The sequence below is a fragment of the Sapajus apella genome, unplaced genomic scaffold (assembly GCF_009761245.1).
Source record: "Sapajus apella isolate SASKATOON/1434 unplaced genomic scaffold, GSC_monkey_1.0 scaffold142, whole genome shotgun sequence".
Taxonomy (NCBI): Eukaryota; Metazoa; Chordata; class Mammalia; order Primates; family Cebidae; genus Sapajus; species Sapajus apella.
This window is the reverse complement of record NW_022437082.1, coordinates 2,226,345-2,239,736: the sequence shown is the minus strand read 5'-3', so window position 1 is coordinate 2,239,736 and position 13,392 is coordinate 2,226,345. Positions and strand designations below refer to the sequence as shown.

Genomic DNA, 13,392 nt, shown 5'->3' with positions numbered 1-13,392 from the left:
AAAACTGAACTTTTAGTTATCAGTTGATATGCAATGAACTTAAAATTGTCAAATAGAAATTAAATGCTCTTTTGAAACACTTCATAACATAAAGCATAAGCACAGTGTGAGTGCAGACGGAAAGGCTTCCTGCAGGCTACCAAGCGGTTCATGAAGCCTGGAAATGAAGGAGGCTCTGCTAGCCAAGTTGGAACTGCCAGCCACTTGGGACAGTAGAAATACTTGGAAGGCTATTTGTGGAGGCAGGTGGGGCAGGGTGGAGTCAGAGACTCTTATACAAATGGGAGCCAGGCTCTGCCAGCTCTTTTCTGTGTGCTACTCTGGCCTACTCCAGGGAACATTCTCAGTCTTCTCTTCCATGGCTGGCTCCCAGCAGTTTGGTGGCTTGGCAGCAAAGACAATTAGGGATTTTCTTTATTTCTTCCCTAAGGGCCCTACCTACCTCCATAGTTGTGTGTATTCATTGTTGGATGCAGAACTCAGGGGAAAGACCTAGGGATTCTGCAGAGAAAACTGGACCTTGGTACCTAAAAGGATTGTTGTTGCAAGTGAAATCCGTCCAGGGCAAGGCTGCTATTGACTATTTGTGTGACTTTGGATTGACCCCTTTCTCATGGAGCCTCACAGTTTCCTTATCTCTAAAATAAAGGATGTTGGGCTAGCCGTCGGAGTTCTACCTTGGCCTAGTTGTGGTACTTGCTGCTCGAGCTGCTTGCAGTTCTATAGCTGTCGGGTTTTTTCCTCCCTTCAACACCAGTGGTGCACATTTCTAGCTTCTTCCTATTAAATATCATTGTTTATGTTTAACAGATATTTTATGGGACAGAGAATATCTGGAGACCAAATAATCATGGATATATCTATGCACATGCACACACACATTCAGAGGTTACAGGCACTTATTTGAAAGCAAAAACAAAACAAGGGGAAAAAAAGTTTCTTCTTGTTTAAAAAACATGAGACTAAATAGACATTTCTCTTGTGACTCAAAACACTTCTTTTTTTTTTTTTTTGAGATGGAGTCTTGCTCTGTCACCCAATCTGTAGCGCAGTGGCACAATCTCAGCTCACTGTAATGCCCTTTTCCCAGGTTCAAGGGATATTGCTGCCTCATCCTCCCCAATAGCTGGAATTACAGACATCCGCCACCATGCCCCGCTAATTTTTGTATTTTTAGTAGAGATGGGGTTTCACCATGTTAGCAAGGCTAGTCTCGAACTCCTCACCTTGTGATCCTCCTGCCTTGGCCTCCCAAACTTCTGGGATTACAGGCATGAGCCATAGCACCAGACATCCAAAACACTTTATTTTTATTTTAATTCTGGAGAATGAAGGATTGGGGTTAATTAATATTTGTCCTCCCTAAATAAAAATTGAAAGGGGAAACTTCACTGTATGCAATCAATGGTGTGTGTTGTGCTTGTAAATTTTTAAAACAATTTTGAGCTGGGATCTTTGATTTACTGTGGAAATGTGGGGACTGAGAGAGTGTTGACTTGCTTACTGGCCCAGTGCTCTATGAATTCCACCACATTGCCTTTAGGATTCTAGGTTAGGGAGTGGCAAACAATATGTTAACATGTCAGTGTCCTTTTTCTGCTTATCCCCAAGTGTCTGCTTTTCTGTCCTTCCCGCCAGGAATACACCATTGACATCATGTTCTCCCAGACCTGGTATGATGAACGCCTCTGTTACAATGACACCTTTGAGTCTCTTGTTATGAGTGGCAACGTGGTGAGCCAGCTATGGATCCCAGACACCTTTTTTAGAAATTCTAAGAGAACCCAAGAGCATGAGATCACGATGCCCAACCAGATGGTCCGCATCTACAAGGATGGCAAGGTGCTGTACACAATTAGGTATGTCGAGCCTCTGGAGTCTCACCTTCTGGGATTCTCTCTCCCATTCTGATAATTTTAGCTAAAGATCCATGGGCAGAGATCTCATTCTGAATGATACCTCTAAGGGCCTGTCCAGCTTTCCTAGACCATGAGCTCAGCTCCCTCATGTAACAGATATGGAGGCCTCAAAATAGGAAGATACTGCTTCAAGCCACACACCAAGTTTGTGACAGAGCTGGAACTGGTACCCAGTTACTTGGCTCCAAGTCCAGAACTCCCCCAACTAGGATGTGTCAGTATGACTGCATTACCTAGACAATTCCATCCCAAGTGGGCACTGGTTATAAAGATACGTCCACAGTGGTGGAGTTGTTCAGGAGGTGCAGCAGCACAGCAGTGGCAAAGGTACCTAAGATCAGGTTGGATACTTGAATTCCCAACAGGGGAAGATTGTGTGTTGGGGGCAGGAAGGTGGGGAAGAGTGGGAGGATGTTGGCAGGTCCTGGAAACTGGGCTGGGTGAGGAAAAAAAAAAAAAGCCTATCAAAGTTGGTCCATATGTTTCTCTAATGATGGAGCCCAGAGTAGCCAGATACTTCTAAGCTATTTGCCTATTTGTTTTGTTTTGTTTTTTCTTTTGTTATCTCTCCTTTGAGCTTTTTGTCTTAAATTCTACTGAGGGCCGGGTGCGGTGGCTCATGCCTGTGAGCCCAACAACCCCTTTGGAGGCTGCAGCGGGCAGATCACTTGAGATCAGGAGTTCTAGACAAGCCTGGCCATCATGGAAAAACCCTGTCTCTACTAAAAATGCAAAAATTAGTGCGGCATGATGGCGCTAATTCCAGCTACTTGGGAGGCTGAAGCACGAGAACTGTTTGAGCCTGGGAGGCAAGAGACTGCAGTGAGCTGAGATCATGTCACTGAACTCTAGCCTGGGTGACAGAGTGAGACTCTGTCTCAAACAAACAAACAAACAAAATCAACTCTGGCTATTCATTGGTGTTGGTCCCTAGACCAAAGTTGGGTGGATATGAAAGTGCTTAGGATCAGCCTAATGAGGCTCCTTTCTCCCTTCCAGGATGACCATTGATGCTGGATGCTCACTCCACATGCTGAGATTTCCAATGGATTCTCACTCTTGCCCTCTGTCTTTCTCTAGCTGTGAGTACCTTCTTAGGTTTCTGGGGCCCCAGAGACATGCTGGGCTCCTTCTTTTTCTCATCCTTGCCGTTTACATTTTTCTGCCTCTGCTTTTCTCCTAAAACGGTGCCAAGGTTGTGCAGGGCTTCCATCTTCCACCCTCATTTCCTTTCCTGCCAACAATACTGTGTTACTCAACCCGTCCACGTGCCTCTGAAATGTACCTCAAGTATGTGTGCTCCTCTCCATCTGGCACTGCCTTGGTTTAGGCCTTTGTCATCTTTCGCTTGGACTTTTGCCATATCTTCACTTTGAAACTGCACATGCCCGAAACAAAATTCATTGTCTCCTCCAAACCTCTATCACCAAAACAGGAGTGCTGCTTCTGTGTTCCCATTTGTCTCATTGAAGAGTACCATCACCCAACCCAGTTGCCCAAATCAAGAACTTTGGTGTTCCGTCTCCCTCACTTCCTGTATCTAATCAATCTGCACATCTTATTGGTGTTTCCTCCCAGTCTCTATCAATGCTGTCTATTTGTATGCACTTTGTCACAGCTTTGACTTCCACTTGCATTAATTTAATTGTGACTGGATTACTACGCTGGCCTGTTTCGCCAACATGCTATCCTCACGGAAGGACCAAAGCGACCTAGCTGAAAGGTCACCTAGACCAGATCACTTCTCACTTTCAAATCTGCCCTTAACTGTCATGAATTAATTTGAAATTCCTTAGGATGATCCTCAGAACCATTCATGAACTGTACTCTGCCACCCACTCCTGTGTTCCTCATCCTCTGTGAGCTAGCCATCCTGAACTTTTGGCTTTTCCACAATACACAAAGTGTTTCACCTTTCTATGCTGCCCCTTAGTCACTTCAATCTCATTCTTATTGAGAATATTTTCTTGAGTTTCAAGATTAATGGGGCTATATCACCTGCTTTATGAAGTCTTTTCTGACTATGTCTGCAAATGATCTTTATCTGCTTTGTTTCCCCACTGTTCCACAGGCATAGGTTTTTCAGAGCACCTCCAAAAATCACAGTAATATACTCACTGTCTTACAAAATTATATGTAAATTTTTGAGGATAGGTTCATGCCTTGCTCATCTCTGTATTTCCAGCCCACGGCCTGATACTGAGGAATGCTCAGTAATGCTCTTATTGAATGGACTTCAACAATGAGGTAAGAGAGGCAAGATCCCACAGCTGGTGAGACCACAGACAGGACTCCAAGGCATTGTGCAGGCTGACTCCATGCTATTGGAGACCCAGATGGCCTTCCAAGTCTCATATGACCCTCTTTCTTACATTGCTTTACAGTTTCTTATCCTGAGAATGAGATGACCTACAAGTGGGAAAATTTCAAGCTTGAAATCAATGAGAAGAACTCCTGGAAGCTCTTCCAGTTTTATTTTACAGGAGTGAGCAACAAAACTGAAATAATCTCAACCCCAGCTGGTAAGTGTGCCATGGAAACCAGGGCTTGGCGGAAGTCCAGGAAGGTGGTAGGGATGATTGGAGATGGCCATCCATACAAATGCTTTGCAGTAATCCCATGGAAATATTGTAAGACACGGCTCCTGTCTCATAATTGCTAAGCACTTACAACTGTTTGCAGAGGAAACTGAGACTTTGTAACTATGTCTCAGTCTTATCTGCAAAGAAGTAAGTGCTTTGCCAAGCCCCTTGAGACATTAGGTAAGTAGATAAAGTTCTGTTGCTGTCAGAATGTGCAGCTGGCTTTTTCATGGGGACTCTTCAGTTTCAAGGTTACAACACTGACCTACTTGGATGACTTTGGGGAATGGAGCTCATATGAGTTCTCCATGCCCAGAACCAATCCAAGCTGGCTGAACGGGAAGCAAAGTCCATTATAGTGGGAGGTGGAGGCTGGAGCTCTAATGTCGGCAAGTTTAAGGCTGGGATAGTCTGGAGGAAGTTACAGCAGCTACAGTGGCTGCTGCATTGGCATTTATCTTAAAGGAACTGGTCTAAAAAGCACAAATTCTTGTCAGAGTTCATGGTGGATTTAACATAAGCATAGTGACCACTGGTTTTCTGACCTTTTCTCTAACAAAGACTAAAAGGGAAGGCCCTGGGCCTCTTACACTTCAGCTTGCGATTAGATGTGAGCATCTTCACTTATGTTCCTAGGTGATCTGAATGAGGAGCTAAGGTACCTCCCCAGGGTAGCTCCCAGAGCAGCCCTGGAAACACTCTCCACGCGTCCTAACCAAGTTCAGGGCAGTGAAGGCACTGCCCTCATCGTTTCCAGAGTGTGGATGGAGCCAGTCACCCAACCAGCCATTTGTCGTGAGAGGCATCTTGTTCTGCTACCATGTGACTAGGCAGAAAAATCTGCTTTTGTTTCATTTGTTGAGTCATTATTGAGTCATTCTCTGAGTGAGGGAAAGCTCATGCTCATGTGGCCAGAGCTTTGCTTGCACAGTACTAGGAAGGGGAAGAAGGGCTGGAATGTGTTACAAATACTTGCCTTTTTTCTTAGGAACTCTGGGGAAGCAGTATTACTACCTTTGACTTGGGAGCATTGCTCTTCTGCCAGCTAACCATAGGCCTGCCTCTTGGCTTTCCACAAGTCAGTTTTTCCCAGATAGGTGGGGACCTATCATCAAAAGTGACAGAGGAGATAAGGCCCAGGGGCTTTTAAGTCACTCGTGGTTCCATTTAGTAGATGATTGTGCATTGTTTCAAAATGGTGCCCTAGTGACTACAAAGCCCCAGAGCCAGTATCATCACCAAAGCAGTGACAGTAGGTAAGCACCAGACCTCCTTGGGAGTGAGGAGGATTGTTGAGGAGAAAAGAGGTCTTCTTTCTCCTCTGCTAGAGACTAGTTGATCTTGAGACATGGTTCCTTCAGTGTCAGAGTTATCTTTGGACTTCAGAGTCCAAACTCTTCCAGCTGGACCCTAGGACAGATCTCTCCATCTGGAGCATACTTATGTGGTCATCTCCTAAGGGTTCAGAATTCAGTGGTAGCCTGCTACTCTGGCCATCTTGGACTTTCGGCCAGAGAATCTCTGCTTCAGGAGGTTCAAAGAGAGTCCAGCCCTGCCCCAGGGAGTGGCTTGTCCTTCACTGATGACTGTGGACCCTCCAATGGAATATTATTGCTGGTCAGGAATTCACTGTCTTACAAGGAGGTTTCTTTCTTCTCTAGACAGTTCTGTCCATCAGAAGACTCTTCCTGTTCATCTGAAATTGGAGTCTCTGGAAGTTCCACACATTGGGTCTAGTTATTTTTCCTTGGAACTATCCAGCTTACATTAGTCCAGCCACTGTTTCACAGGGCCGAGATGAAAGGATCAGCATTATCATTCCCGGCATGGATCATAGTCTGTTGTAGTCTACATAGCCCTAGGATTTTTTTTCTTCCCTTATTCTTCAAAGCCTTGGGTCCATTCATCCTTCTAGTCCCAGTCCTCTGGCCATGATCTTTTTAATTGTGTCCCTCTGACATTGCAGTGACCAACGACGGTCTGTTCAAAGAGGATAAGAGTTTGAGCATAAAACCGTCTTTAGCATGTATTTTTTGCTTTGGTTCCTCAGCCCCAGATATATATGCTTTTCTTACCTGTGCTTCTCTAATTCCTCAGGAAGAAAAAAGCGTGTGTTAGCATCTTTCTCTTGTCCTTCAAGACAAATTGCCACCTCTTGATGAATGGAGAAGCTTCTTTTTTTGGCCATATATTAAATAAACCCAGCAATTAGAAGTGCCTTAAATTGCAGTCAAGATCCCAGGGCAAGAGGACTTTTGATAAATACATTCTGGCCAGTAGGCAAGTGTGAGGGTGGTCTGTGCATAAGCTCTGGAGGAGTTCGATCGCAAAGCTATACTCAACACACAGGTTTCCCACTGAAAACAGGTCACTCCCTTGCCTTTTTCCAGACGAATCTGAGAAACCTTGTTCCTTGAGTTTCAGTGCTGCCAAGCAAGGTGAGTAGTAATTCAGCTCTTCTCATTCAGCTCCAACCCACCCTGACCTGCTGGGCAGGTGATCTACTTTCCAAAACAGGACACAAAGACAGGTTAGTGTTCTGCTGTGCTTTACAAAGATGTTGCCTGGCAAGAGCAAGAGTTGCTGAGTGTCTGCTGGGTTCCAGACTGTTCTGAGCTTGGATGGGCAGTGGCTAAGCCACAGGGCCCACATGAGCCCTGCCTTGAAGGGACTTAAAAGCACACCTAATTATAGGCCTAGGAGTTCTATAGTATCACAATTCCAATGTGATGCTGAGAGTGGAAAATGATGTCCTGGGTTCAGAGAAAAGCCCACACAAGCCCAGGAGTCATGATAACATGCCTCCTGCTATCATGGAGAAGGTTCATCAGAGCATAAAGCAGCATGAATGGTATTTAAAAAGATGCCAACTAAACATATACTTTGTCATCAGGTCCTGGAGGAGCCATGACTGTCTAGCTGAAAGCCATGACCAGGGACACAGTGTCCAAGTGACTATGAGGACCTTAGTCTGCCCTGTGGATATGTACTCCACAGATCTGACATCTGGAGGGCTGACTGAAATGTTCCTTTTAAGCTCATTCTTCTATTTTCCTGAAACATTCAATTTGGGTTAGAGGTCCTAGACTAAGACCAGAGAGTCCAGGGTTAGATTATTGGTATAAATTTGCAGGCTATCTCAGGAAATCTGTGAGCAGATGGGATTGGCTTTGGGTAAGATGCGTGAGAGTGTGAGTGTAAAATGTCAGTTGGAGATGGGTCATTGTGGGCCTTTAGCATCAGAGTCCAGAGTGCAGATTGAGTCTATAGCTCATGTGGAATAGGGAGCCACCAAAAGTTTAGGGAGCACGCTAGTCCCGGTTTTGACCATCAGTGGAGCAGTGCTCCCTCACTAAGGCATTTTGCCATCATACGAATGTGTAGAAAGGAGGCTGAAAGCATTCTGTGCTTCCCCACCACAGCACAGACATCCCTGGTCTCATTTGCTGAGAGTAGACATTCTGAGGGCCAGCAGTCCAGATATGACATGTCTCAGTGGGCTTAGTGGGTGTGAAGTCCTCAGTCAGCCATCTGGATATCAGCTGCATGGGCATGATATCTAAAAGGCTGTTTTTTTCACTTTCACTGGGCTCTCTTGCCACCCTGCAGAGACAGACATTGAGTGTGGGAGAGTGAACTGAGAAAGAAGCTATTAAGATTCTGGCCTTGACTTAGCTGTTTACTGGCCATGGGTCTTGCAGTAAGTCTTTTTTCTGTACTTCTTCTGATCCTATTTGCATATATTGCATTGTAACATCATGCCTGTATCCTAGGGAATACTGTGAGATGAATGGTGAAACCCTTACTGTGCATGTCCTGCTTAAGGGAGACCTTCATGTAATGCAGTGGCGTTTTTTCTGTCTTTCAGGTGACTTCATGGTCATGACGATTTTCTTCAATGTGAGCAGACAGTTTGGCTATGTTGCCTTTCAAAACTATGTCCCTTCTTCCATGACCACGATGCTCTCCTGGGTTTCCTTTTGGATCAAGACAGAGTCTGCTCCTGCCCGGACTTCTGTAGGTAAGAGGGGAAAGAGGCATACACATAAGCACATGGCTGGGAGTTGGCTGGGCCACAGCAGAGTTGCCTTGTCATGGAGTCCTTCAACCAATGTAGCATATAGGTCAGAAGCTGAGTCCACCTCCACTCCTGTGCTCTTGCAGGGGTCACCTCTGTTGTTACCATGACCACGTTGGGCACCTTTTCTCGTAAAAATTTCCCGCGTGTCTCCTATATCACAGCCTTGGATTTCTATATCGCCATCTGCTTCGTCTTCTGCTTCTGCGCTCTGTTGGAGTTTGCTGTGCTCAACTTCCTGATCTACAACCAGACCAAAGCCCATGCTTCTCCAAAACTCCGCCATGTATGAACTGGGTATGGGAGTGGTGGCAAGGATTTGGAGTGTGAAGACATTCTAGCAAGGGCATTAGGGTTATGGCACATGGGTGGTCAGCTTGCTGAGTGATGGGGTATTAACCAGGGTTGTGGGGGGAGTTGAATCAACTTCCCGATGTAATGGTGAGAAGTTGGAGGTGACAAGCCAAGACATGGTGTGCCAAAGACAGTTTCCAGAAAATCCAGAGGCAGCACCTAGACTTGGCTTTTCTTCCCTTGACTTTTCCCCACTTCTTTCCTTGTCCATTTTAGCCTTGTATCGATAGCCGTGCCCATACCCGTGCCCGTGCACGTGCCCGAGCCTGTACCCGACAACATCAGGAAGCTTTTGTGTGCCAGATTGTCACCACTGAGGGAAGTGATGGAGAGGACCGCCCGTCTTGCTCAGCCCAGCAGTCCCCTAGCCCAGGTAGCCCTGAGGGTCCCCGCAGACTCTACTCCAAGCTGGCCATCTGTGAGTGGTGCAAGCGTTTTAAGAAGTACTTCTGCATGGTTCCTGATTGTGAGGGCAGTACCTGGCAGCAGGGCCGCCTCTGCATCCACGTCTACCGCCTGGATAACTACTCGCGAGTTGTTTTCCCAGTGACCTTCTTCATCTTCAATGTGCTCTATTGGCTTGTTTGCCTTAACTTGTAGGTGCCAGCTGGTACCCTGTGAGGCAACCTCCCCAGTTCCCCAGGAGGCCCAAGCCCCTTGCCAAGGGACTTAGGCGAAAGCAGCAGCAGCAGGAGCAACTAGAGATTTTCCTGCCCCCTTCCCTAAACGGAAGCCTATAGAGGGTTTGTCTTTGCTGCGCCTCTCCCCAATCTGGCTCATTCACTGAGTCTCCTTGGTAGCCCGTTTCAAATTATTAATAAATGGGCCACCTTCCTCTTCTTTAGGGACCGTCTGTGATCCTCAGTCTTAAAAATCATAGGCACCTAGTGATCAGCTCCCCAAAACCATGCCTATGTACAGGCGGATTAACTATCTTTCAACAGTGCTGACAACCACTGCATTTTTCCAGAAGCCCACTATTGCCTTTGTAGTGCTTTGGGCCCAGCTCTGGCCTCAGCCTCAAAGTGCACCAACTAGTTGCTTCTCTATACCTGACACCTCATTAAGATGCTGGGCAGCAGTGTAGCAGGAGGAAGGGATCCCTACCCTTTGGTCAGATTATTATGTTATTGGTTCTCTCTCCCTGCTATCCCTTTCTCTACAGATAGATAGACACTGGCATTATGGCATTATCCTTTTAGAATGAGGGTGGCAGCAAGACAGCCTATTTGGGACAGCATTCCTCTCTCTGCTGCTGTGACATCTCCCTCTCCCTGCTGGCTCTGTCTTTCATCCTTACTACTAATTCAATGCCCTTCATCCAATGGGTATCTATTTTTGTGTGTGATGATAGTAACTACTCCCTGCTTTATATGCCACCTTCTTCCTTCTCTTTGACCCCTGTGACTTTTCTGTAACTTCCCCAGTGACTTTCCCTAGCCCTGACCCAGGTACTTGGCCTTGGTGACTTCCTGGGGCCAAGAAACTAAAGAAACTTGGCTTTGCAGCAGGCATTACTCACCATTGATTTGTGCCCACCTAAGGCACACCATAGGAGTTCTATCAGTTGCATGGCCCCTGGACCCATGAGCCAGTCCACCGTTATACCTGGGGCACTCTAACAATTACAGTCAATCAATTGAATTCCCTTAAATTTGTCTGGCACTGGAACTTTGGCAAAGCATTTTTGACAAATTGTGTCTATTTGGAGCTTCATGATAGCCCTGTGACATCTTTAGGACAGGATTATTATCCCCATTGTGCAGATGGAAACCCTGAGGCACAGATTTCTATGGGACTGTGGATCTCACTGGAAGCTACCCAAGAGCCTACTGTTGCCTTCTAGACCACATGACAGGGGTAGGCAGCTCAGTTCACCATGATTCTACTCTGTCACCTCTGCTGGTACTGCAGTGGCAGGGCCCACAATGGCGCCGTCTCTTTAGCTCAATTTCTGAACCTTAGGTGCTCAGACTGCCCCCAAGATCAGATCTCTCCTGGCTCTAGTAACCCAGTAGAATGAATTTTGATATGCCCCAATGCTTGTATATGCTAAGTCAATCTGTGTTTGTAATTCTGTAATTTATTGGGGGGTGGATAGGGTGGGATCTCCATCTACTTTTTGTCACCATCATCTGAAATGGGGAAATATGCTAATAAATATATCAGTGAAGCATTCAAAGTGTGGCTGGTATCTGTGGAGTTCAAGTTTGTTCTCAGTCCAGGTTTTAAATCTGAAATCCATGACCCACATCTTTGCTCCTCTCTTCCTTCCGTAATTTCCATACCTGCCACGCATGGACCGTTTTACCCTTTTCTCATTAGTAGAGAACAGGAACGAAGGGAGTAGTGTGCCTGGGTGTGTGGCACCCTTTACAGATTCCCTTTGTTGCTCCCATGCCTCTGCTGGCTCCGTGTCCCTTTTGCCTTGCCTATCACTCTAGCTCTCCTAATCAAAACTAGACGGTTCCTAGGGACCACTAGACTCAAAACATTCCCCTCCTCTACCACATAAAGATGAAGATTCTGATGCACAGAAAAAAATGGGAGATTTGTCTCCTGTCACACAAGGAGTTAATAGTGGAGTGGGACTGGATTTTAGAAATGGTAATACCCTGGCTTGGCTTGGAACAAGCCTGGACACCTTGGTTGATTCACCTTTCAAAATAAGGTATGTTATTTTATACCTCTAAAGGTATGTTGGGAAGTGTGGCCCTGGCATCCTGTGACACTTCCAACTCTAAAGAAACTCAGAAACAATAATGAGAACCAAAGAGGAGACAAAAAGGCTATATCTGAACAGCCATTTTTGCAATAAAGTCTTTAGAATGATGCTCAAACTTGCATGCAAGAAATTCACAGAAAATACAAGGAACAATTTTAGAACTAGGAAAATATTTTGTCACTAAAGACATAGGGAGGAAAAAAGGCAGTGTGGTTCTTGGGCAATGTAGACGTGTGAGTTTGTAAGCAGTCATATTTAAATAGATTTGATACATAGAAATAGTGCAAAACAGATTTTTTAATCTCACTGTAATAAATCTACAAACACATAAAATCTCTACCATCTATAAATGTTTAGATGCTCACATAAACAGTTATTTTAAAACAAAGAAATTGAAATCGTAATTAAGTGCATAATATCTAAAAAAAAAATTAATGAATGAGTTGCAGCCAACACTGCTCTTAGAGAAAAATTCATAATTTAAATGTTTCAATTACTAAATACCATGGGAAAAAATGAGTTAGGCATTGATAACTAGAAACTGGAAAAAAGATAAAAACACACTATACCTCAGAAACATTTGGAGGGCTAAAGGAATTTTAAAATTAAATAGTACAGGGAACCAATTAAGCATTTGAAAAACAAGAAATAAAGTTATCTTCCTATGTCTCTTCTCATCCAAATTACTGATGAATCAAATATTTAAAAACTTTTTGAAAGGAAACCATAAAGGTGCTATAAGACAATATACATGAATATGTTTATATTCCTGGGATGGGAAAGGCCCTTCTAAGCATGACATAAAATATCAGAAAAAAAGAAAAGAAAAGATTGAGAACAGTGCCCGTACTAAGAAATAATAATAACTAAAACAAAAGGAAAAGACGTAGGGCAAAACACACTTTCACCATACTTTCACACTTTCAAAGGTCAATTTTTCTAGGAAGCAGTCTTTGAGACTGAGATTAGAATGCAGGAAGTTGACTGGGGAGTGCTCTTTGGATCCCTGCCTTTGGGAGGAGTGCTAGGAGCAACGCCCGGTGGAGAAGAAATTGAGCTATGATGCACTGGCTGTTAAGAGCCTCAGATTGCTGAGTCAAATGGTATTTCTATATCTTTGAGAAATCGCCACATTGTCTTCCACAATGGTTGAATTAGTTTACAATCCCACCAACTGTGTAAAAAGCTTTCCTACTTCTCCACATCCTCTCCAGCACTTGTCTCCTGATTTTTTAATGATTGTCATTCTAATTGGCATGAGGTGATATGTCAATGTGGTTTTGATTTGCATTACTCTAATGACCAGTGATGATGAGCTTTTTTTCATATGTTTGTTGGCTGCATAAATGTCTTGTTTTGAAAAGTGTCTGTTCATATCATTTGCCCACTTTTTGATGGGGTTTTTTTTTCTTGTAAATTTGTTTAAGTTCTCCGTAGATTCTGGATATTATCCCTTTATCTGATGGGTAGATTGCAAAAACTTTTTCCCATTCTGTTGGTTGCTGGTTCACTCTATTTGACCCAGCAATCCCATTACTGGGTATATACACGAAGGATTATAAATCATTATATTATAAAGATGCATGCACACATATGTTTATTGTGGCATTGTTCACAATAGCAAAGACCTGGAACCAACTCAAATGCCCACCAATGATAGACTGGATAAAAAAAATGTGGCACATATACACAATGGAATACTATGCAGCCATAAAAAAGGATGAGTACATGTCC

At 44.5% G+C, this 13,392-nt stretch overlaps 1 protein-coding gene across 1 annotated transcript in view; it reads left to right on the top strand.

Moving 5' to 3' along the window:
• Positions 1-11,109, top strand: part of GABRE (gamma-aminobutyric acid type A receptor subunit epsilon) — a 19,340-nt gene extending 8,231 nt beyond the window's left edge. Inside the window, exons 4-9 of the mRNA XM_032264080.1 lie at positions 1,639-1,859; positions 2,919-3,001; positions 4,304-4,441; positions 8,370-8,522; positions 8,666-8,865; positions 9,150-11,109. Of these exons, the coding sequence (XP_032119971.1) occupies positions 1,639-1,859; positions 2,919-3,001; positions 4,304-4,441; positions 8,370-8,522; positions 8,666-8,865; positions 9,150-9,533 (1,179 nt within the window). The 3' untranslated portion in view covers positions 9,534-11,109. The remainder of the gene's footprint in view (positions 1-1,638; positions 1,860-2,918; positions 3,002-4,303; positions 4,442-8,369; positions 8,523-8,665; positions 8,866-9,149) is intronic.
• The last annotated feature ends 2,283 nt before the right edge of the window (positions 11,110-13,392 follow it).